The following is a 25,299-nucleotide window of genomic DNA, read 5'->3' as shown; positions in this document are numbered from 1 at the left end:
CTGAACAAAGTAAGGTTCCAATAAGGAAATGAGGGCAGGGAAGATGTGAGATATTAGGGCTCCTCCTTGCACTGACTTGTTGGTATGAGGGGCCTCTCTTTCTCTGGGTAGAAATACCCGAAATTCAGTTCAACTCCCAGACAGATAGTGAATGGACAAGGGGCTCTATCCCACCCTTTCTCCCTCCCAGCCTCCTTACCTGTCTGATAGCTGCCCGGACACGAAGGAGCCAAAGAGCACACCCAGGAAGAACAGGGAGGAGGTGAGGGGCGTCTTCCAGTCATCTTCACACACTAGACTCCACTGCCAGAGAAGACAACATGAAGCATGGACCCAGCCCTCCAGCAGGCCCAGTCCCAGCCCAGATCTGAGGGAGTAGCATGGCAGCTGGAAAAGGCTCTCCTCCCCTGTGACAGGCTGTCAACTTTGTGCTAAGGGCCTAGGTCTCACCCTGGGGGTGACTCTTGACTCTAGCATTTACTGGGGCAAGTCACTGCCCTCCCTGAGATTCACCTTCCTCTTCTCCAGGTAAGGGAGGGTAATGCCTTGGCTCTTCTTGCGTCCCATAGCAAAAAGCTAGCCGAGGCCACGGCTGTGACCGGTGACCCCTCAGTTGTGAAGCAGTATGAAGCAAGGTAGTATTTCTGTTTCAGAAGGCATCCAAGCATGGAGGGAAGGTGTTTGAAACTCCCCAGGGGCAGGTCAGAGGGCCTGGTCCCTTGGTCCAGGCATAGAAGTTTCCTCTGCCTTGTTGAAAAGTGCAAGTGGTCTATGATTATATTTTCTGAGCAGACTCCTCCAGAAAACCTTGTGTTCACTGCTCTATTCACACCATAGGCTGAGTTTGGAGCCTAAATTCAGGGCCCACTGTGTGGTGGGGGGTGGGTATCTATACCTCCCCAGCACCCCTTATCTCCCCTCTACACTCCTCCATACTCTTTCCTACCCTTCCTACCCAACCTTTCCAGAAAGGTGGTTCCTCCAATTCCCCAGGGCCTGTGGGCTGTCACACCCCTAACAAGTCCCTGCTGGTGGATCCATAACATGAGGGCTTCAGCAGGAATTTCAGCTCCCAGCTCTTCAATTTAGTCAAGTCAGCAAAATTTCAAGGGAAGTTGCAAAGATTTCAAAGTGTGCTCAGTGAGCTTTCATATATATATATATATATATATATATATATATGAATGAAATATATGTGTATATGTATGTATATATATGTATATATGAAATATATATACATCCATATACACATATATACTGCAGGCACCCATAGATATTTTGGGGGCTCTGGGTCAAGGGATTGCTATGTGTGGCAAGATGATCCAGTCTACAGGAAAACCCCCTGCCTCCTACCCAATCCCCCCTCCACTTGGTGGTAGAACTGCTTCCATGACATTCATTAAGCAGTTCAGTTCTTAATCCTCACAACTTCCCTAAAATAGATTTAAAAATGAATTCACATATTTATATCACACTTCAGTCTCCAGCAGGACGCATCCAAGAGAAAAGTATAAAACAAAAGGCTAAGGAGTCAGGGCACACAACAGAGGGGAGGAAGGGTTGCAAAATAACCAAGCCAGGATTGGACCCACAGCCAGCTGTCCTGCCCAGGGGCCTGCATGCTTGCCAGAGACGCTCTGAAATCCAGCTCTGAAGATCCCTGTGGCTCAGCTCACAGGATCCGCATAGGCAAAGTGATATACTTGTTCTGCAGAATTTAGTTTTTCTAAGTACTAAGACCTGAGAGAAGTCTCTCCTGTAGACTTCCTTCCACAAAGGGGTCACGCTGTGATGTTGAGGATAAGGTCCTTGAGAACACTCCCGTCCTAAAGACAATAACAAGATTCATGAGGCCGCCTCTCCTGGCACCCACGATCCTGGCTACAGGCAGAAAGCCCAAGCATAGCTCTGCAGAGGAAAAACAAAGTGGGCCAGGAACTTGACTCTCTGTCCCCCAGGCACAAGCAGAGGATGAATCTGAGATCATGTCCAGAGTACAGTTTTTCTTCAGCTGAGGTTCCTGAATGGGCTTCAGGGGAAAGGGCACAAACCCTCCAAAACTGTATGCCTGGATTCATGTGCCCTGTCATGCCATGGGTTAGAAGGCATAGACAGGACATGCACCTGAATTAGTGGCCACCCACTTCTGAAAAATCACTGGCCAAAGTGTCAGAAAAGAGCTTGGAATCTGCCCCAACACTCAGATTCATAAAACTGAGACTCCAAAGCCTCCTAACATGTTGTTTTGCCTGCTTTGTGTAAGAGTGAACTGAGGTTCTGAGACTGGGTTTGTCTGAAGTCATAGCAGTAAATGGGCTTGCTAGATACCAGCTCAGGCTTGATCTTGTACCAACCTTGCACCCATGTCATGCTTTGGACAAGAACTCCAAAGGTCAGGCAAATGAGCTTATTAGATACCATCCCCTATAATTCTTCATGGAAGACAGTAGGACCAAGGGCAAAAGACCTCTACCACAGCCTTTAGTGCTGGGCAGAGCTGAGAAACTCTCAAGTGTGGTAGGGGTATTGATGTGTCTATTGTTCACTGTCACCATCCCATCTGCAGTCAAGCAGAAAAGCTCTTCAAAGAGAATGTGCTCTCCTTTGTGGTTTTTGAGTATTTTTCTGTCAGGATTTTGCCTTAGAGTAGGATAAATAAGACTTAAAGACGGGCGCCTGGGTGGCTCAGTCATTTGAGCGTCTGACTTCAGCTCAGGTCATGATCTCACGATTCATGAATTTGAGCCCTGTGTCGGGCTCTGTGCTGACAGCTTGGAGCCAGGAGCCTGCTTTGGATTCTGTGTGTCTCTCTCTGCCCCTCTCCTGCTCTCTCTCTCTCTCTCTCAAAAATAAATAAACATTAAGGAAAAAGAAAGAATTAAAGACAGAAAGGAAAGAGGAAGACTGTTATATGTGGAGCCAGGGATTACATGGCAAAGGTAGCGAGCAGGATTGGCTACCTGGTACAATCTGAAAATGCAAGACACTTTGTTCAAAAACTATGAAGAATTTCAAGATGTTAGTAGCAGAGCATTACAAACAACTTTGGAGCCCCATATGACTGCACAGTTTGCATGCCCATAAAGAAGGCCTGGCAGTGGGTCGAGCCTGGTCCATTTAAGGAATGGAGCAGGACAAGTTCTGAATTGGGGTGCTGGGAAGGATGGGTTAAGGGCCAGCTCTCCATTGCTCTCCTATTGGAGCCCACACAGCCATGGCTCTAGGTCCCCCTTCTTCCCTGAAGAGGGGCCCAAGAAGCCCTATCAGCATCATGTGGCACAGGAGGTAGTCATGTGCACATAGCATCCACCTGTTGCGGGTTCATGGAGGGTGTTTTTGGCCTTTGGAACTCCTGCTCATACCCAGCAGAGGAAGGCAGCTGGACATCATAGCTACCCATGGTTCATTCCAAGGTTGGGCCCTCTCTTGAGAAGTTACTATGCCCAGAAAATCTGTTTGGAAAGCTGAAGCAGACCTAGTAATAGGATATAGGATTTGTAGACAAAGTTCCAGCTTCAGCTCATGAGACTAGAGTCCTAGAAATCAGCTGCCAGCCTAAAGAAGGGCCCTTTTCTCCATGGGGCTATTGTGGAGGCCAGGCCCTACCTGTGACCAGCCCCTTGGGACTTGAGGGGTGCATCTTGGTGCCCCACTAGCCAGAGCCCAGGGAACTCCCTGTGGTTAGCAATGACATTGTAGGCTGAGTGGAAGATAGTCTTAAAAAAATCTTTTTAATAAGAAAATGTTTATTTTATTTAATGTTTATTTTGAGAGAAATTTTTTAAGTAAAAAATTTATTTAAATATTTTTAATGTTTATTTTTGAGAGAGAGAGAGAGAGAGCAGGGGAGGGGCAGACACACACACACACACACACACACACACACACACTCACACACACACACACACAGAATCCAAAGCAGGCTCCAGGTTCTGAGCTGTCAGCACAAAGCCCAACACAGGGCTCAAACCCACAAACTTGGAGATCATGACCTGAGCCGAAATCAGACGCTCAATCAACAGAGTCAGCCAGGAGTCCTGAAGAGAGTCTTTTCTTAAATAAGACAGAACTGTCCCTTGGGTCTCTGCACATATGTGTACATACATGTACACACAAACATGCATAACGTGATTTGCTCAGAGACTAGTGGTGGACGGTCTGGTGAGGAGCTGGCTGGTGTTGCCCTGGAGCTGTGATTTCAGATCAAGCACTAAAATTTCCAAAACATAACCCCCTCCTCCACCACACACACACACACACACACACACACACACACACACACACACACCACATTGGACACAGTGTAATGTAGGAACTAACTGGCCCAAGCTGTGTAGAGTGGGGGCACCGGATATGCCTTCTCAGGGTTACCATGTCTGCCTCATCCCCAGGGTCTTAGACCTCAGGGTCTTAACATTCCTTAACATAGCAGAGTGAGTTGTTGTAGCTGGGCCACCCACCCTTCAGCTTTGCTTTAAGAAACAAAAACCCAGGTCACAAGGTAATAGAAGACGGAAGGCCACTCTTGGCATAGAAATGCATGTCTCTCATGCCCCTTCACAGAAACATTGACTATAGTGTATTGGGTGCTCATTGTGTGCCTTGTATTATCTCATGGGATCTCAAGGTTGTCATGTGAAATGAGTACTCTCTTTATCCCTACTTTATAAATGAGGAAATGAAGGCACAGGGCAATGAAGCAACCAGCTCGAGTTCTAGTGGATTGGCAAAAGGAATTGCTTAATTATTTATTCAACCGTCATTGAGCACCTGCTCTGGGCCAGACTCTGTGTGGGGCACAAAACAGACATGGTTGCTGCCTCCACAAAGCTCAAGGTCAAGCATACTTTATAGGACAGATCAGGTGTGCATATGTGCATGCATGAGCCCAGTAGTCCTGGGCAGGGCAGGCTCTGTTCTGGGCCACTGTGCCCTTGATCTCTGGCTAGAGAGAAAAAGAGACACCCCTTCCTCAACCTCTTTCAGATGGACAGAGTTCTAAAACCTGAACTCAATCAGGTAATCATTTTAGATAACTAACGCTTGCACCAGGCTAGGCAAATGGTGTATATTCAACAAATTGTTCATGAATGAATGCTGAATGCTGAACGATCAGGTGTAATGGAAAATGAGTTTGGGGAAAACCATGGTATCACACGCTGTCCTTTGAAAATCACCTTTAACCTTGAACTGTGAAAGTAGCCAGTCTAGCTAGCAGTTTTACCCTTTACCAAAGCCATAAAAGAACATAAAGATAAGAGTATCCCTGTGACCTCCATAATACTGAGAACTCCAGAAGGTAGCCTGACGTTGAGCAAAGAGCACAGGCTCTCTTGGGCTCTACCACTTCTGGTTGTGTGACTTTGGGCATTCATCCACCTCTATCAGCCTGCTTTCTCATCTTCAAAGAAGTAACAAGAACACCCCTTCCTGGGGTTGTCATGAGCACAGGAAATGTAAGTACAGTGTTTAACACAGTGTCTGACACATTTCAGGCCTCATTAAATGGTCATTCACTTTCTACTAAGCTCATGCCTTTGTCCTCACAGCAAAATCATGACTTAGAACAAACAGTATGAATGAATAAGTAAAGCAGGTTACACTTAAACCTGACTAGCCAACAGAGATTCTTGGATATAAGAACTTCTTCGTCAGTGACCGAAAACCAAAAAAGCTTTTACCAGAAAGCATAAAATCCTTTTATAAATGGATATCAATCTCAGAGATTACTGTGAATGAAAAGCTAGCAATAGTCCATTTAAGAATGAAAAATAGGTTTCCATTGTGTCATCTTACACTTTCCATTCCAGGGGAAAAATAGGAAGTAGTAGTTAGTTAATAACAGAATACACATCCACTCCAATTTCTTTTTCATAACTTTGTTGTGACTAAGCTAGAAATTTCCCAGCCACATGATGGGGATGGGGGTGGGGAAATCTAGGTTTTTTGTTCTTTGTGTTTATAATAGCTTCATTGAAATACAATTTACATACCATAAAATTCACTCTTGTAATGTGTACAATTCAGTGGTTTTTGGCATTATTTGAAGAGTTGTGCAGCCATCAGCACTATCTAATTTGAGAACATTTTCAGCACCTCTGAAAGAAACCCCATACCCATGAACAGTCACTTCCCATTCTCTTCCCTCGGCCTCTGGCAACCACTAATACATTTTCTGTCTCTAAGGATTTGCCAATTCTGGACATTTAATTTAAGTGGAACTATACAATATGTAGTATTTTGTGACTGGCTTCTTTCACTCAGCATAATGTTTTCAAGGTTCATTCATGTCGTTTTAGCATGTATCAGTACTTCTTTCCTTTTTACAGTTGAATAATACACCACTGTATGGATAGACTACATTTTACTTAGCAGTCATCCGTTGATAGACAATGGGGTTGTTTCCACTTTATGGCTTTTATGAATAATGATGCCATGGGGGTGCCTGGGTGGCTCAGTTGGTTAAGTATCTGACTCTTGGTTCAGTTCAGGTCATGATCTCATGGTTTGTGAGTTTGAGCCTTGCATCAGGCTCAGCTCTGATAGTGTAGAGCCTACTTGGGATTGTGTCTCTCTGACCTTCTCCCCTCCCTCAAAAATAAATAATAAACTTAAAAAAACATTAAAAAATAATGATGCCATGAATTTCTGCAGACAAGATTTTGTATGGATATATGTTTTCATTTTTCTTGGGTATATACATAGGAGTGGAACTGCTAAGTTGTGATAAATCTACATTTAACCTTTCAAGAAACTCCCAAAGTATTTTCTAAAGTGGCTGCATCATTTTACAGTCCCAACAGCAATGAACAAGGGTTTCAGTTCTCCATCTTCCTACCAACACTTGTTATTGTATGTCATTTTAACTCTAACCATCCCAACGGGTATTAAGTGTCTCATTGTGGTTTCAATTTTCATTTCCCTTATGACTAATAATACTGAACAAATTTTGTGTTGAATCTATAGATAAATTTGAGGAGTGCTACTATCTTAACAATATTATGACTTCTACTTCATGAGCAGAACATGACATGTCTTCACATTTATTTATGTCTTCTTTTTTTTTTTTTAATTTGAGAGAGAGAGAGAAAGACAGTGCATGTGCACACGCGAAGGAGAGGGCAGAACAAGAGAATCCCAAGCAGGCCCCATGCTCAGCACAGAGCCTGACTTGGGGCTTGATCCCACAACCCTGTGATCAAGACCCAAGATGAAATCGAGAGTCAGTCCTTTAATGTACTGAGCCACCCAAGTGCTCCTATTTATGTCTTCTTTAATTTCTTTCAAAGATGTTTCTTAGTTTTCAGAGCTTAAGTTGTTCATTTAAAAAAACTTATTCCTGAAGAATAAGTTGTGAAAACTTTCTCTCAGTTGTGCGTTTTTGTATTTGGGAATATCTTTACTTCATTTTTGAAAGATAGTTTTGCTAGAACTAAGATTCTTGGTTGACATCTTTTTTCTTTCACCATTTTGAATATGTTACCCACTGGCTTCTGGCCTCCATTGTTTCTGATGAGAAGTCAAGGGTAAACCTTATCAGGCTTCCCTTGTATGTCACAAGTCATATTTTCTTTGCTGCTTTCAAAACTTTACCTTTGTCTTTGGGTCTCAGCAGTTTTACTATAATGTATCTGTGTGTGGAACTCTTTTTGTTTCTTCCACTTGGAATTCTTTGAGCTTCTGAGCTGTGTAGATTAGTGTTTTTCTTCTTCAACTTCTAACAAATGCAGTTATTTCCCATGGGGACAGCTTCAGAGCTCCATTCTTATGGCCTACCTGTCTGCCTGGACAAAATCTCTGAGCCCTTGCTCCAGAGCCGGTAGTAGGAAAAGTGGCCCTCAGAATTGGATTCCGGGTGAGGATTGTAGCCTCTGCCTTTCGGCTTGACTCTCCTGGGATGGAACATCTTACCTTACAAACAATCTGGGACAAGCACAACCAGGGCCCCAGTATTCTCAGTCTGTGGAATCTGGGCTTGAGCTGCCACTATATGAGTAGGAGCCAAGTAGAGGATGGGATTCCCCAATCTCTTGGCTGTACTCACCAGGCATAAAGCCTCTACAACTCGGAGCTCAGGGGATAGTGGGGGGGGGGGGGGGGAAGGGGGGCACTAAACCTTAAAATGTCCTCAGTATCCTTCCTTCTTTAGATTACAGGTAAAGAAAAAACAACCATAGGTGGGGAGGCCTCAGTGGAGAGCTCTGTGGTCACTAGAGGCTGAACCAAAGCAAAAGTTTGAGTGGGATGGTAAGGATGGGAGTGGAGGCACCTGAAGGAAAGAGAAGGGGACTCAGAGATCCGGCTCTCCCCCGTGCAGCCTGGCATCGGATCCACCACACATCTCCTAGGCTCCACTCTGGGAACAGAAGTGAGTGAGATGGGGTCTGTATCAGCCCTCCAGCACTGAGGGGAAGCTATGGAAGATGCCACTGTGAACCTGACCTCCAGTCCTACAAATACACAGCAAAAGCCGCCAGCCTCAGGCTATCTGTGGCCATCGCTAGGGCATGTGAGTCAACCTGGCCCTTCCCAAGAGCCTCCAATCTCTCTCCACCATCTCTACTCCAAATGCGTGCTTTTCTTGCTCTTCTTTTGGGCTCCAGAGACATACTTAAAACCAGACCAAAGTTTCAGATAACAAGGCAGCCCTGCATTAGCCCGGAATATGAAGTGAATTTAGCTTGCTGCCAGGACGAAATTATAGTCCACTCAGAGGCATGTGCAGCTCCTGTGACCCACCCTGCCAGAGCCTTGTTTTTGTCAATACACCACCCTACCTCTTGGACTCTGTGTGAGCATTCTGTTGTACACCAGGAGGGATGGACAAAGTTTGTTTATCCAGAAACTTGGCAGGAGATGTGGGTGAAGAAGCCTCCGGACAAAAGCACATTCTGAGATCCTGGTGGCCATTGTCAGAGGAGCACAGCTGAGAGGCAACGCGCAAACTGTTTGGGGTGAGGCAGCTGATAAACAAACAGGGAAGCAATTTCAGATCAGAGCTAGGGGAAGCCCCTGAGTCTCTTTTATTTGTTTTCTGTGCAAGATCTTTCTGAAAATCTTGCTGGTGTTGGCTGGAGGCGTAGATCCCATACCTTGTCCCCTCCGGAATGTGACAGAGAGCTAGAGTGTGAACTTGGTTAATAATATTCAGGCTGTCCTGACAGCCAAGCTGCTAGTCTCTACACTCACCAGCAGCATTTCCTGGTAGCTTCCAGGCCTGACAGAAAGAAAACTGCATAAGCCTGCCTACTGCTCAAAGTTTTCACCTTTGCCAGAGGCCACCCAGGCCTCAGAGGAGGCACATCCTGTGGTATGTAGTCCCAGGTAGTAGCAACCAGATATCAACCTTAGTCTATTTCATCGTCCCTCCTCTGCTACTCCCAATGCCTCCCATAAGCGCCCTATTAGCAGAGGATGAGGCCCTCATGTTCCTACCTCATACTTTTGGGTTATGGGTGGAGAATCAGTGTGTCCTCCTCTGTCTGTGCCCTGACCCCAGGTCCCAGGAAAGATGGCACGAGTCTAGTGCCCCTAGAGGCCCAGGCCCTTTGCTGGAGGCTGTATCATGCTCAAGGGCATAGCCACCAGCAGCTCCACCCACGGATTCCTAAAGGATGCAGCCAACTTCAGGAAAGGACAGAAGCCTGGATGATGGAGAAGCATGCCCGCCTCAGGCCACTGACAGCCTGCCACAGAAAGCTGGTCCTTACCAAAAAAAGGCTCTCACAGGGCCTCTGGAGCATGGGGCCTAGGAGAAGTGGTACCCAGCTCAGAAGTGACTGCCTAGTTTTCCCAACTTGTAAACTACTTGTAATTTTGTGAGGAACTGCCATACTGTTTTTCATAGTGGCTACACCTTTTTACACTCCTACCAACAGTGCACAAGAATTCCAATTTCTCCATATAACAGCCATCCTAATGGGTGTGAGGTGATATCTCACTGTGGTGTTGATTACATTTCCTTACTGATTAGTAATGTCGAGCAGATTTTCACATGCTTGTATCTCCTCTCGTAGTTAAGGAAACTGAGGCTTTGAAAAGTGATGTAACTGCTGAAGTCAGCCAAGTGGCTAGGGGTGGGGTCAGAACTGGCCCTCCAGTCTGACTCCAGAACTTCTTCTTGTGTCACCATCTGTCTGTGGAGAACCACCTCCCCCTACTCACCGACTCAGAGGTGCTTCTCCTCTCCTTCCTCCCAAACACCAGTATCCATTTGTCTTTTATTTTACTCTTCCACCAAAAAAGAAGCAAGGAAGGGAAAGCCTGCTGAGAAAAGCAAACCCTTTTCCTGCGTGTGAGTGTGTGATGATGTGCATCCCCAGAGGTGCCCACAGGATCCTTTAGTAGGGCACAACAGGAGGAGCTATGGCCTTGAAGGTGAGCAGCTACCCACCCTTCACACCATGAGGTCAATGACACCAGCAAGGAAGAGAAAAGAGTTCAGACCAGCTTTTAGGGGGGCTGCAGCTAGTGGGGCCAGCTTTAGCTCAAGTTCCAGGAATTGAGGTGGAGTGAGCTGATCCCCAGTCTTAGATACCCCAGGACCAGGCTGTGGGAAGGGGGTGGGCACTAGGAGCCCCTGCTAGGGGATCAATGCCAGAGAAGCACAGTCACTTCAGGGTCCAAGGTAGGCCTGGTGGCAATGCTGGGGGATCCAGAGGTGGGTCACAGGCTGAGCCCACTTTCCACAGGTCCTATAGATCCTGTAGCCACCACCCCTGGCTGGCCACCAGTCTCTTGCCAAGGAAACTCCCACAGATTCCTCACTGGTCTTCTTGCTTTTCATAGCAGCTAGAGTAAGCTTCTGCTGAAAACCCAAATCTGGCCATGTTACCCCTTGCTTAGAACCGTTATTATTTCCTCACTGCTCTCAGAATAAAGTCAATTACTCAACATTTTTACAGTGACCACTGTGAAATGATCTCTGTAGGCATATCTAGCCTCACCTGTCATCCCCTGAACATCATCTGCCTGGATCTACGGGAATTCCTTCCACGGAATCTGCCATGTTCTTTGCTTGGGCAAGTTCTACTCATATTTCCAGACTCAGCTCTAATTTTTCACTCTTTCTTGGAGGGTTCCCTCACCCTGTTATCTGCACAGAGACAGTAATATACTGCTCCAGGTCACACAGCAGGTCAGCCAAATTTGAATTCAGGCTCCAGAATCCTATTACTAACCAGAGTTAGTGTTAGCCCTCTCTGTAACCTGGCCAGTGTGCCCCAGGGGCATGTGAGTTTTGAAAGCAGCCCCTACACCCCAACTGTCTTTAGCCTAGTGCCCAGCATAAGGCCAGACATGGTGTCTGATGATTGCTACATTGTTCTGAGACAAGAGGATTAAGGACTAAGAGGGGCCACACTGGGGTTTTTCTTGGGAGGAACATAGAGCAGGGGCAGGGCCAGAAGCTGGGAAATCCTACCTGTCTGATCAACAGCAGGAAACTGGTCTGGGTATGCCCCCCTCAGAAGGACGCGGCATCTTGTGGCCCATAGCACATGTGAAGCAAGAAGTGTAAGGGACAAAGTATGTGCGTAGCCTGACTCCTGAAACAGAAAACTTGCCATCAAACCACTTAGGATCCTAAGGTGCTAATGGCATAAGCTGGAACCCCTGCCGGCCCCTGCATCCTATGCTCAGAAGAGTCTCTGTGAGTCAGTCTCTTTATCAGTACGTTGGGGCCAGAGTTATGGCTCCTGTGGCCCCTGTAGCCAGTCAGCATCAGAAGGTCCTCTGCTCCTTTTCAGAGAAATTGGAGCCTCAAGATAGGACCCAAAGCTTCACCAAAATGTGTATGGCAGAGCAGTAGACCCTTTGATTTTTCCAGACCTCTGTGGCCAGGAAACAGGTCAAACCTGCCCACAGCCTGCCCTGCAACAAGGCTCTTCTCTGTGTCTGCACTTGGGTTCAGCAGAGATCCCCACACCCTTCCTCATGTGAGTAGCAGGAACTTGAATCAGACTGTACATCTGAGCAGCCTGGGACTGGGCCTCTTGGGAAACAATTTCATCTGTTGTGAAACTCAAAAAGGGAAAGACAGTTGGCGACAACACTCCCTGCTCCATCCCCTCCATATTAGACTGGACCGCTCAGGAATAAGCCTCACTCGAGCCCTGCTCATGCGCTGCACACACGTGTTTGAGAAGCATAACCCAGTTGCTTGCCAGTCAGGTTTGACTGCAAGTGGGAAACGCGGACCCAGGCACTGCCAGGGAGTCTCAAGGGATATGAGGCAGATGAAGTGTCATTCACACACCCACCTCAGTCACGATGGTGGACAGGTAGATGTCCTGGCTGAACTCCCAGCCATCCAGGCAGCTCTCCTGCTCCAGTTGCTCCAGATCCACATCGCGCCCCGGCTCCAGCCCCAGTGCCGAGAAGTTGGCGATCGCCGCCAGCCGGTAGCGCCGGCAGCTGTGAGGCACCTCACGACCGTCCTGCAGCCGCAGCGGGATACTGTGGTTGCGCCACGCGCTGCTCAGGTTCGCGGTGTCGGGCACCCGGCAGCGGTGCTCCGGGGTGGCGGCCAGGAACACGACTGACATTCCATTGAAGCCGTTGGGGATGATGCTGGCGCTGAGCAGGAAGAAGATGAGGCGCTGGAAGGGCCCCCACTCGCCCAGGAAGGCGGTCACCTCGTCGTAGTCCCGCATGCTTCCCACTGTCGCTCTGCCCCAGCAACAAGGGGTGCGAAGAGCCGTCCCCGTACCGAGTCGTGCAGCAGAGAGCGTTCCCCGAGGGTGTCAGAACGTTCTCGGAGTCGTGGAAGGCTGCGGGAAATTGGGGCCCACGACCGGGGAGGGTTCCCGGGAAACAGGCTGCGTGCGTTGGAACTCTCCCGGTCGCAAAGCTAGAAGCCACGGGAGGCACTACGGACCACACGCCCCTCTCGGCAGGGGCGGGGAGGGGAGTGGAGGGCGGCCGAGCAGGAGGGGTGGGGCTCCCCGCCGGCTCCGCCTGGTGCTCCACCCCCCTGCCCTTGCGACCCCGCGCCTGAGCCGCCCTGGGCTCCCAGCGGCCCGGTGAGGCAAAGCTCCGCTCCCTCGCACCCTAAGTCGCCCGCGACCCCAAGTGCGGAGGTCCTAGGCCGAAGCTCCGAAGGGGAGAGCGGGCGAAAGGCAGGAGCCGAGGCTGGACAGCGAGGTCTTGGAGAAGTCGGCCCTTGGCCCTCTCCGTGGGCGTCGCTCCAGGCCTCTCCTGGGGCAGGGGTCTCTCCGTGCGTGGCCCTTCCAATCCTGGTTCCGAGTTCAGGTGTCCTCGGGCGCCGCGCGGACGGCGTGTCCGTGGAGTCGGTGCTCAGGAGAAGCCTCTGTGAGCGCGAGGGTGACAGGAGTGCGACCTCTGCGCTGGCACCAGGCTGACAGGGCGCTCACTCCCCACCCGTCCGAGGACGAGGACGGCCGGACTCAATCACCATCCCGCGCTGCTCCGGAAAGCGTCTTCTGGCCAGCCTGCAGCTTCACCTTAAGAAAAGGGGGGAACAGGCCCAGAGCCCGGAAGGGATGAGCAAGGTCACACTGTGTCAGAGACAGGCGCTGAGGAAGGGAGGTAGGGGACAGGGGCTATCGGGTCGGTCCAGGATCTCGCTGGGGTTTCTAGAGGACTTCAACACGAAGGCTGGCCCTGTGTGAGAGCACAGTAATGGAGGCGCTCTTGTCACCACCTCTGGGGTCTGATTTGGATCCCTTCATTCTCCCCATGCCCCCGGGGCTCTTTATTGGGGCTGACTGTCAGAGCCTTCTTGGACTGGAAGGCCTTTGGGTTGCAGAAGGGACCGCCCCCAGTCCAGGAACGGAGAGAGGGAGGAGGAGAAGGTCTAGTTTGGCCAGATCTGGCAGGGAAACCAGAGCAGGGGCTTCAAATAGTTCAGTGCCTGCCAAAGGCCCCCTGCTGTTGTGTGAACTAGCCGGGGCTGTCGGCTGAGTCCTGGGGTGCAGAAGGCAGGCAGATGAGGTTGACAGGTTCAAGGTCCTACCTTTTTGGAGATTGTGTGCAAGTGTGTTTGCTTTCCAGGTCCTGGTTAAGTGGCTGAGGGACATTTCTGCCTCAGTTTATGTAGTTTTCAGTCTAACCCCTCCTCTTAGGCTGGTTTCTCATTCCTTTTCTCACTCCTTTAGAACCTGTTTCCTTTCCTTTTTTTTTTTTTTTTAAGCTTATTTTTTTGAGAGAGAGAGAGAGAGAGGGACCAGGTAGGGAGTAGAGGGAGAGGGAGAGAGAATCTTAAGCAGGCCCCATGCCCAGCGTAAGCCTAGTGCAGGGTGCAGGGCAGGGCCCCAGCTCAGTACCTGTGAGATCATGACCTGAGTAGAAATCAAAACTCCCACACTTAATCAACTGAGACACCGAGGTTCTCCTCCTGTTTCCTTTTCTGTAATGAGACCATATGTCCTGATGTGCTAGGACAGGTCTGATTTATGCATGCTAATCCTGCAAAATTATTAATAGCACATCCCTTTACTTCCAAAAGTATCCTTTAAATAATATTTTATGTGGCCATTGTGTTACTTAGCTTGAATCTCATCCTTCCTCCTCTCCCTCAATATAAAAGCAAAGCCTGAGATAGGAATTTATGTGAAGATGGTTCATTTTGAGCAATGATCCCAGGAAAAGGAGTGAGGGGCTCAGAAGAGTCAACAGGAGAGAAGGTAAGCCCAGAAAAGACTGTGTAACACCCGAGGGGTTATTGGCACCAGGGTCAGTGATTATGCTGTGCTGAAACATTGGATCCTGAGGCCAAAGGAAAAAAATTAGTAATACTGATCCTAATCTTTACTTTGATCATGGATTTTTATATGATTTTGATTTTTTAAAATGCTATATTAAAATATTATTTCTTTTGATTATGGAATTTCTTGGTGCCCCCTTAAATTTTTCCATCTGACACAAGTGCCTCACTAGTTTCATTTGCCTCAGCCTTTCCCCAAACCTCACTGCTATGGGTGACAGAGATCCCAATGGGACCTTCTAAAGAGCCATATGGAATGAGGAGGCATTTGTTTCCCAGTTCTGGCTCCATTAGTTAACTCCTCTGCACTTCTAGATTGCACATGTGTGACAGCTGAACAGGTTGCACCCAAGTAAACTGTTTGACACTGCCCATCAGCAAATGTAAATCCATACCTTGAGCCATTTTGCCCCCCATACAAAATAAATGCCCAAGCGCACTACTTAAAGGTGCACCCACTGAAAGGATTTCCCTTCACCACTGTCTAGGGCCAGAGTGGGGCTTTGTTTCAGTAAGGATCCATTTTTTGGCTAGCATCGAGCTAACCCGTCTGTGAGTGAGGGCTGAATATTTTTCCCCACTATTATTTGGTTGTAGAGAATCACCCCCACAAGACCAAAGTTTGAGCTGAGGGGAAAGGACTGGTATAGCTGAGGTAGGTGTCATAGGAGTCTGAGCCACTTGTTCGTAAACTTACATGAATACCGTGGACCTTCTCAGTCCTGTCACAACGCTACCATTTCTATTACATGATGAATTGCCAATGTGCCTGCTCAACGTTGTAAGTTGATAGAATTTGGCAATACTTAGTTAATATTGGACATTTCTAGCTGTACAGACCCTTGATGTCCCACTGCCAAGCATTTAGTTTTTTACTGTGGCCAAATAGCTGCTTTTCTAAAGACAAATAGCTTTCTGCTGCAGAAGACATGACCTTGCCCTGGAACTCTAGAGATCTGTACCGAAACCCTTTTATTAGAGCTTGTCAGAGGCTCTACCCAGCATCCCAGCATTCTTATCACCATGAACACCATTGATTCTACTGGGTCATATGGACAGAACAGTAAGGAACCTTGTACTATAGTTGTACACACTGTAGAGCTCTCTCTTGCTCTGGGCTTCACTCAGAATTGGGAGCCTTCTAAGGCACTCAATAAATGGATCAGAGTAGTATTCTCACCAAGCACCAAGTCTTTATTAGTGGTTGAGGGTACAGGGTACAACAACTTGACTTAACCTTATAGGGGATTGCCTGGCATACTCCGTACTACTGGTTCCCCAATAATTTTACCAATTTGCTTCAAAATACTATGGGATAGAAGAAGCAAATGAGGATATAGATGAAATAGAATTGGCCATGATGGTGGATCTACGGGTTTATTTTCTAGTTTGTTTATTTTTATGTACATTTAACTCATTGCAGAACAAAAGGGTAAGAGAAAAATGTTACCAGTGTGGAAGGCCCTGAATCTTCATACTTTTTATTTCTCATATTCTGGCATGCATGTGTATTATTGGAGATCTAGAGTACTTGATTATTCTTGCTCATTAGGTCATATTAGCATTATGTGATCAATTATGGACTATCATGATGTTTTAGGGAATATCAATATAATCAAAGTCACTAAGTACTATATTGTGACAGAGAGCATGAGAACTGACATAGTTCAGGGGCAAGAAAGTGAATATGTACTGCTATTCATCCCACAGAAAAGCAAATAGCTTTTGATACTCTTACTGAGGGATTTTGAAAAGAAAATCTTTGGTGTTGGTGCTAATCCTTGCAGCGTCTCCCAGGATGTGGTATTACTTCTGATTTAATAAATTTATCAAAAATGTGAGCACGTTAGAGGCTTCTAGTTGTCCCTACATACCCTAATGGCTCTTAGTTATTAGGGCAGGGAATAAGTATTAGGGTCTTGCCAGCTGCTCAGCATAGCTATCCCAGTTATGCACTTAGGGACCACTACACTATGGATCTTTACATCTATTAGACCTGTTTGAATGAGAACTCTGTTTACCACCTGGCTTTCATGAGCCTCCAATCTAACTGGGGGACCATGATGGTGTTTCCCAACCCTTGGCATCAATGCTAGCTCATACTCTTGAATCCTTTGAAAGGTCTAGGACTTTCCCTTTCTCCAGGCCAGAGTTGATCTGGTAAAAGATCACTGCTATGGACTGAACTATGTCTCCCCCAAATTCATATTTGGAAGCTCCAATCCTCAATCATATTTGGAAATGAGCCTTTGGGAACTAATTATGTTTAGATGAGATCATGAGGGTGGGGCCCTTATGATGGGATCAGTGACCTTATAAGAAAGAAACACTGGAGAGCTCACAAGAAGGTGGCCGTCTACAAGTCAGGAAGACTCTCATGAGGAACTGAATCCATCAGCACCTTGATCTTGGAGTTTCCAGACTTCAGAACTGTGAGAAATAAATTTCTGTCGTTTAGGCCTCCAAGTCTGTGGTATTTTGCTATGGCAGCCTGAGTGGACTAAGATAGCCACAGATCCTTTGTGGGAAGAGATTAGAGAAATAATTTTCATATATACTTTTGGTAGTATAGGTGGGTTTTTCCTTAAGGAGACTTGGACTTGTTTTCAATCAATAGGCTTGGAGCCTGTGAACTGGCCTATATCTGGGAAATTTATGAGAAAAAACTATTTTCCATTGTGGCACCACTGTCAGCCTTCTGCTCACTAGCTCTTGATTTTGGAGGTGAGATTGTTACACAAGGAACACCTGGTCATCTTCCCATTTATTTAAGTCCTAGGAAGACCATGGTCAATTAGCCATCACCACATAGCTATAGGCCAAAGCATGCTGATTGCTACTTTGGTCTTGTAATGACCTCCACCCTGCCCCTGTTGATTGTGTCACTATTCAGCCTCTGCTGTTCTAGAAGCTTATCCTCACTGACACTAGGGGTCCTCACTTGTGCATTGTGTATTGCCTTAGAGAAGGGAGTCACCCGCTGTACTTGCCTTGGGAATGCAGTCTGATGATAGGTTCTCTGGTCTTGCATGATAAATATATGCTCACTCCCCTCAGCCTTCTGACTCCTTTCATAGAGTGTCAAGAAAATTCTGGCTTCTCTACCTCATTTCTGTAGGCCATAATTGTGTCCAAGTGTCAAACAGCCATCTTTGACAAAGGAAATGAAGGTGTTTTTCTTCATCCTTGCTTGGATGTTAAACCCAGAATAATGAGAGAGTGCTCCTAGGTTAATAAAGTCCCACATGTTACCCCTGTTTCCACCCAAACACAGGTCTTGTTTTGTTTTTTTTTTTCAGTGTGTATGCCGTTTCCTTGTGGATCAGGGATCATACTCTCCCACCTAGGCTGTGCTGAGACTTCACCTTGGTTGTTGGTCTGGAGGCAGTTGGGGGGTGGGGGGTGGGCAGGGGAGGATCTTGAGGAGGATAAGCATCATCTTTGGAGCTACTTGCCTCAGGAGGAGTCTTGGCAAGATTCCCAGATAGGAAAGCTATTCTCCTATAGCAAGGGGAAGAGAGCTGCTGCTGTTGACCTTGAAGATTTAGGGAAATCTAGGAATTCAAAATTCTCACATTAATTTACCCAAATGTCTCTATTCTGTGTTCCAGGGTCCTATGCATTTTCTATCAGGGCCATCACTTTGTCACAGGAGATCCATCTAAACTGTAAAGGCAGCCTTTTGATGTGGCTGTCCTACTCTTACAATTAAATCAGTTTAATCCCGGTTTTGATTTCCAGCACAATCTTCCCTGTGGCTGCAGGAGATGAGGGTCTCTTTAGGAACTGCCATGGAGACTTCCTGGCTTACACAGTGTGCCTTGAGTTTATAGTTGCCTGACTTGGGCCTATCATTTTCTTTTTTCAAGGCTTCTAAAGCACTTAGCAAAAGCTAGTCAACTCTTTGATCCTTGTAATCACCATTGTCCTCATGCATTCTGTGTGCCATAATTGGGGTTTCTCAACCTTGGCACTATTGAGGTTTTGGGAGATAATTCTTGTTTGTTGTGGGGGGGGGGGCTGTCCTGTGCATTTTAGGGTGTGTAGCAGCATCTCTGGCCTCTACCTACTGGATGTCAGTAACACTGCCCTTTAGTTGTGATGACAAAATATCTCTAGACAGTGCCCTGGGGAGGGGGTGGGGAGTGGGGCGGGGCGGGGAGGGGGTTGTCGGGTAAAACTGCTTCTGGTTAAAAAACACTGATACAAGCCAAATGTTTCATTTTCTACTTGTATGTCATTCTAATCTACCATGGATAGGAGTTTTGCATTCCATGCCGGGGATTATTACCAGCCTACTCACTAATGGTTAAGTGACTCCTTAACCCTGTTTGATAGGTGAATGTTCCAGTTGTAGAATCCCTCCCTTGCATGTCTGCCTTCTATTTGGGAATGGACCTACGAGAACAGGAGTAAAGGACTGCAGAGGGTGACAGGGAAGAAATGCAACTGCAAGTGTACAGCATAGGGGTGTTTACGGTTGTGGGAAACTGGAGGAACGTGTCTCAGAAATGTCTTTCTCAGGTTCAGAAGTAGGCAACATTTATCCATAGGTTTTGATCCCTTCTTGGCTCAGGGGTGCCCCTTCGCCTGCTGAATCCCCCACACTTCCAGATTGCACATGCGAGAGTGTTGGGCAGGTTTCTGTGTGTGTTCCACGCCTCAGTGTCAGAGAAGTCCAGGAGCACCACGTGAGAAGTGAGATCGGGCCACCTCAGAAAAGCTGGCTGCCGCTTCAGTGCCTGCAGTGAGCAGGGGGCCTGGAGGATCTGAAGCTGAAGGAGGAGGTGCCGTGTTTGGTCATCCTAGTCGGAGATGACTGGGGAGGATGCAGCCTGTGCTGCTCCTCGTGGGATGCTGCTCAGGAGCATGAGAAAGGTGGGCCCCGGCTGCCTCATTAATAGAATGAACTCCTGCTTCTGCTGGTTCTGTTTAAGAGGGCCTGCAGTCAACAAATGTGTGTCTTGGGCCACTTCCTGGCACCAAAACAGTCTGAACCAGCTCAGACCCTTGCCCATGTGAGCACTAAACCAGTGGTGGAAGAAGGCAGAGGGATGAGGTTGGAAAGGTTGGCAGTGGCTAGAACATGCTAAACTGTAAAAACTTTTTTTTGAACTTTTTAAATTTATTTTGAGAGAAAGGGAGAGAGAGAGAACTTGCTTGAGCAGGGGAGGGGCAGAGAGAGGGAGAGAAAGAGAGAATCCCAAGCGGGTTTCCTGCTGTCTGCACAGAGCATGATGTGAGGCTCGATCTCACACGCCGTGAGATCATGACCTAAGCTGAGATCAAGAGTCAGCCGCTTAACCAACTTAGCCACCCAGGTGCCCCTAAAAGTTCCTAATTGTTACTTGGTGTTAGTTTTAATTCTGAGGCCAAGGAGAGTCAGAACAAACCCTAATGAGATCGGTGTTTTAGAAAGTTCCCTCTGGTGGTCAAATTGAGAATGCAAGGAAGGGAGCTAAGGTGGAAGCAGAGACATCAGGGAGAATGTTGTAGGCATCCAAGAGGGTGGTGGTGCTAGTGGCCAAGAAAGATGGATTCTGGAGCTTTTCAGGTGGCAAGGGCAGGTTTTGATGACCAGCCAGATATGGGCATCAGGGAGGGAGAGGAGGCAGGGAAGATTTCTGATGTGGGGGTAGTAGATGGACAGATTAACACCCTTCAGAAGTGACCTAGTCGGAGTCACCAGATCATTGGTAGGGCAGGCAGTGCTCTCCAGGGAAGATGAGTACTTGTGGTTACCCTGAGTGCCCTTGCCATCAAGATTAGGTCACTAGTACGTGAGACTGGCAAGTTTCTCAACATTTCTGCACTCATCCATAAAATGAGCATAATAACTATACTTCCTTTCCGGTTGATGTGAGGATTAAAGAAGAGTAATATCAGTTCACTAAGGACTCTGGGATGAAGGCCTGGGACACATCAGCTTTTGTTATAGTTATTATACAATCTGAATCCCTTTCTCTAAGTCTGTGGCTGTGCTCTGGCTTCCCATGAAAACATGCCCTTAGACCAAACATGCCCTGGAAAGCAGCTGAGTGTCCTTCTATGGCTGCTTTTTGTCTGTGAGGAAGCTGGTGTGTGGTGCAGTGATTCAGCCTGAGAACTTGAATAACCGTGGCTAACTGGGGAGACAGACCCCCTCACAGGGCTGGTCAGTCAGGTTTCTGAGCCCAAGTGGCTCAGGCTGACCCCAGACCGTATGGGAACAGGTGAGGCCTCTGGCAGCCTTTCCTGGGATTTTGAGCCTCTGCCTTCAACCACAAATGGTTGCAAATCATATGTTAGATAGAAGCAAAGAAGAAATTTGATTTCTGTGGGGACTCAAATAGAGTTTCCCACTTGTGGTAAAGGGGGCACAGGAGGATAGTCCTTGCTTGTTAGAGAGACCCCTTTATTACCCTCAATCCTTGTCAGACTTCCAACTCCATTCAGAGGCGCTGAGGAATATTGTGTGGAAAAATACTGAATAGTATGTGGGAAAATGATAAATCAGGAAATTATTCAGACTTGTGAGGAGCAAGTCAGGGTCTGGCCTGGGGCCCAATGGCAAGAGTGTTACCCTGGGTTAAAACGAGTAGTCTGAAATGGAGCCAGCATGCAGGTAAGCTGGGCAGGGAGACCCCAAGGCTGAGGAGGGGGCAGGTCACTTCCCAGGTGGGCAGAGGGACTCTGGGCCCACAACCTAGTCATCTGGTCATCACAGCGCAGGTCACAACGTCCCCCAACTCAGTTGTTCATCAGCTGTGAGCTCAGGGCCAGGCTCTCGTGCCCTCTGGAAGGCCTGGATCCTTGGCCCAGAGGGAGGGCTGGCGTGAAGCAGCATGTGGGTTTCTCCTGTCCTTAGTCCTTTCCTTGGATCTCAAGGATGAAGGTGAGGCAAACAAAGCTTGTTACACAGAGAACTAGAGAGAGGGACTCCATTTTCATTTCAAGCTCCTTGGAGGGTCAAGGAAGGCTGCAGTTGTCTGGAGGAGAGCTTCACGACCTAACCTTTACAGGTCAGCATGACTGCAGTTAGGGCATGAGGCGGGGCTGTCAGCAGGGATCAGCAGGGGCCACAGCTTATGAGGCCTTGTGGGCTGGGATTGAGACTTTAGACTTTGTCCTAAGAGCAATGGGGAGCTATGGAAGTTTTAATAGACAGGAGTGACATGATCAGATTTGCATTTTAAATAGCTCCCTTTGCTGTTCTGCAGAGGAAGGATTGAGGGGCCAGACAGAAGATAGCAAGGCCAAGCAGGAGGCTATTGTAGCACCCAGACAAGAGATGGTGGGGGCCTGGGCGCTGGCCAGAACTGTGGAGGCAGAGGGAAAAGGGTTAGTTAGGGATTAGTTAGGGATGAATGCAGTCATGCCTACTAACTGGTCTCTCTGCTTCCACCTTTGCCCCTTACGGTCTATTCTCCACAGAGCAACCAGAGTGATTCTGGTTAAAACATAAAAGTCCAGGTCATGCCACTCCTCTGGCTTCTCATCTCAGCATAAAAGTCAAAGTCCTTCCTGTGGCTTACAGGGTCAACATGGTCAGCTTTCTTACCCCTCATCTCTCTGATATCATCTACTACTCCTAGCCATATTTAAAAAAATTTTTTTAATGTTTATTTATTTTTGAAAGAGACAGAGCATGAGCAGGAGAGGGGCAGAGAGAGAGGGAGACACAGAATCTGAAGCTGGCTCCAGGCTCTGAGGTGTCAGCACAGAGCCCAACATGGGGCTTGAACTCACAGAGTGTGAGATCATGACCTGAGCCCAAGTCAGATGCTTAACCAACTGAGCCACCCAGGCACCCCATTTCTTCACTGTTCTTAGAACATGGCAAGCACGCATCTCCTCCCCCGCCCCACATAGCACCTTTGTATTTCCTTCCCTCTCTGCCTGCAGTGCAGTTTCCCTGGATACCCGCACAGGTGCTCCCTTATCACCTCAGGTCTCTGCTCAAATGTCATCTCTGTGAGATCTTTCTAAATTCCATATACAAAGGGATCGCTAATTCTCTACTGTAATATCTGATTTATTTCCTTTGTGGCAGTGCTTATAATCTGTACTTACTTTATATTTGTTCAGAATGTTTTCCATATATGAAGCACAATGCCTGGGACATAGTAGATTCCTAGTAAATAATTGCTTGAATGAGTGAGTTGAGGCTGAGAATGCCAGAGGGAGGCTGTGGAGGATATAGAAGGGATCCAGGACTTACCTCCCCTTGAAGGTTTAGGAAGAATGCCAGCAGAAACCAGGACAGCAAGGTGAGGAGGAAGGTGGTAGGAAGCAGGGAGGCCACAATGTGTGTGTGCATGTGTATATGTGTGTGTAGTGGGTGGGGAGCAGGGTGTTGGCCCGAGGGTTCCCGCACCTCTCTGTACCTGGCTTGGGGTCTAGGCAAAACGGATTAGGTCTGGGGCAGGCTCTGACAAAGGAGATGATAATAGGTCATGCCAGAAGCATGGAGCAGGAATGGACAGGGTGGGGTGGAGGACATATGGATGCAAATTACTGACTCTGGGTGGGGGGGGATGGATGAGCCAAGGCTTTGCTCTAAGAGAGGGGACAGTGGAGTTGGGCTTTGAAGAGTGAGTAGTAGTTTGCTGGATGGAGAAGAAAGAATAAAGGCATTTTGAGTCTGAGGTAAGATCTGAGAGGTATGAAAAGGCAGGACAGATTGGAGAATGGTGGACTGTCTGGTGTAGCAGAGGAAGTGAGACCAAGCAGCCAGCAACATAGGTCAGAGAGGCTTTATTATTTTTTTTAATTTCTCTTAATGTTTATTTTTGAGAGAGAAAGTGACAGAGCATGAGTGGGGGAGGGACAAAGAGAGAGGGAGACACAGAATCCAAAGCAGGCTCCAGGCTCTGAGCTGTCAGCACAGAACCCAACACGGGGTTCCAACTTGTGGACCCTGAGATCATGACCTGAGCCAAAGTCAGAGGCTTAACTGACTGAGCCACTCAGGTGTCCCTGGTCAGAGAGGCTTTAAATGCTAAGCCTACAATTGATACACCAGGGATTCTATCCTGAGGGCTCTAGGGCCATGAAGGCGTCCATGAGACAAGGGAGTGAGAGAATGTTCCAGCTGCCCTGAAATAGGCCCCAGAAACGGTTGAGGCAGAATGCCAGACACAGTGATGGGTAGGATGGGATGGTTGGGGTTAGGATACAGAAGATGATATCCACATCTCTGGTTTGAAGTCCTCTGGGGTAAGGACCTGAGAGGGGAGCAGGTTTGGGGTCAATAATGAGCACTCCATCTGGGCCAGGTGGGCTGGGGCACTCTGAGTTGGGGGTCCTGGATCTGTGTTTCCTCCTGAGAAGGCATCTGCTGCCTTATTTCAGAACTGGGATCCCGGGTCACAGAAATCTTGTCCTTGCAGGGACCCTGTCCCACCATGATGGACTCAGTCAGGGCCCCTGGGCACAGAAGGTAGTTGGGCGACTGGGCCCTGAAACCGGGAGAGGATAAAGAACCCTCGCAGCTCTGGGCAACACACCTCTTAGCTCCTGTCCCCGCAACCTCTCTCCAGGATGCCTTCCCAGGCAAAAAGGCTGCTGTCATGGCTGCAAGCCCTGCAGGGTGGAGATGTTGGTCTTGGGGGAGCAGAAGATGCCACCGCGGCTCAAGGGCTTCTCAGTGTGAGCTGGTAGTCCTATGGGGTTTGGAGGTGACTGCGCGTCCCAGGACTAAGGCTAGCCGAAGTGGCTGCTGGAGGCACAGAGGCGGGTGGGAGTGGGGACCTGAGTCTACAGGGTTTGAGCCTGGCCTAGGGATGGGGGATTGGTATTTTTCCGCCGGCTTCAGCTCCGAATGGCTTCCCTGGCTGCCGAATGGCTTCCCTGGCTGCCCGTCATCCCTTCGGCTCCCGCCTATGAGAGGGTGGGACGGGGACCTTGTCTGCAGGAGGGCGGGGTGGGGAGGAAAGCGGCAGTCTCCACCAGCCCCACCCTACTCCCGTGTGGCCTACGAGTGAGCTCCTGCGTGCGGCCCTGCGGCCCCCACCCTCTGTCTGCTCCAGACCCGGCCTGGCTGCGAGCTCAGTGTTGACCCCTCGCGGAGCAGAAGACGCGGGCGAGGCGGAACCCGGGATCGTCCGCAGGACCAGGACTCTGGACTCCAGCCCTGTCTCTTTTCCCCTCACTTCTCTGGGGGCACCTGTCCGCTGTCCTGGCCTGTGTTCCCTCAGGGTGGGGAGGAGGCGGCGGGAGGAGAACAAATTAAAGCAGGAACACAATGTCTACAAGAAGTAAGCAGAAATAAAAATTTACGAGATTATGTACACCATGCCTGAATAAATGCAGGGTAAACACGGATTACAGTATCTTTCAGGACAGGACTCTACCTTTTACACCAGTTCTTGCCAAATGAGTCTGGAGAGTCAGGGTCATGGTTCAAAAAAGTTTGTTTGTTTTCCCGAGTCTGGCATCCTGAGTCTAAACCTCAACAATTAGAAATGTACAAGAACAGCATTGACATGTTTGTAAAAACCAGGAACAAGGAGAGATTGGCATATTACACTCTTCAACAGTAGTAATTAAGTCAACGTGAGAGTGGAATAAAGTCAAGTGACAAAGACCCCTGC

General features: G+C 48.2%; 1 protein-coding gene across 1 annotated transcript in view; it reads right to left on the bottom strand.

The window, feature by feature from the left end:
- Positions 1-12,788, bottom strand: part of SLC22A4 (solute carrier family 22 member 4) — a 39,982-nt gene extending 27,194 nt beyond the window's left edge. The window contains exons 1-2 of the mRNA XM_042934701.1: positions 12,261-12,788; positions 200-303 (exon numbers count right to left, since the gene is read on the bottom strand). Coding sequence (XP_042790635.1) covers positions 200-303; positions 12,261-12,653 — 497 coding nt within the window. The 5' untranslated portion in view covers positions 12,654-12,788. The remainder of the gene's footprint in view (positions 1-199; positions 304-12,260) is intronic.
- Between the last annotated feature and the right edge of the window lie 12,511 nt (positions 12,789-25,299).

This window comes from Panthera leo, chromosome A1, assembly GCF_018350215.1.
Source record: "Panthera leo isolate Ple1 chromosome A1, P.leo_Ple1_pat1.1, whole genome shotgun sequence".
In the NCBI taxonomy this organism is placed as follows: Eukaryota; Metazoa; Chordata; class Mammalia; order Carnivora; family Felidae; genus Panthera; species Panthera leo.
This window is presented reverse-complemented; position numbering and strand designations above follow the sequence as displayed.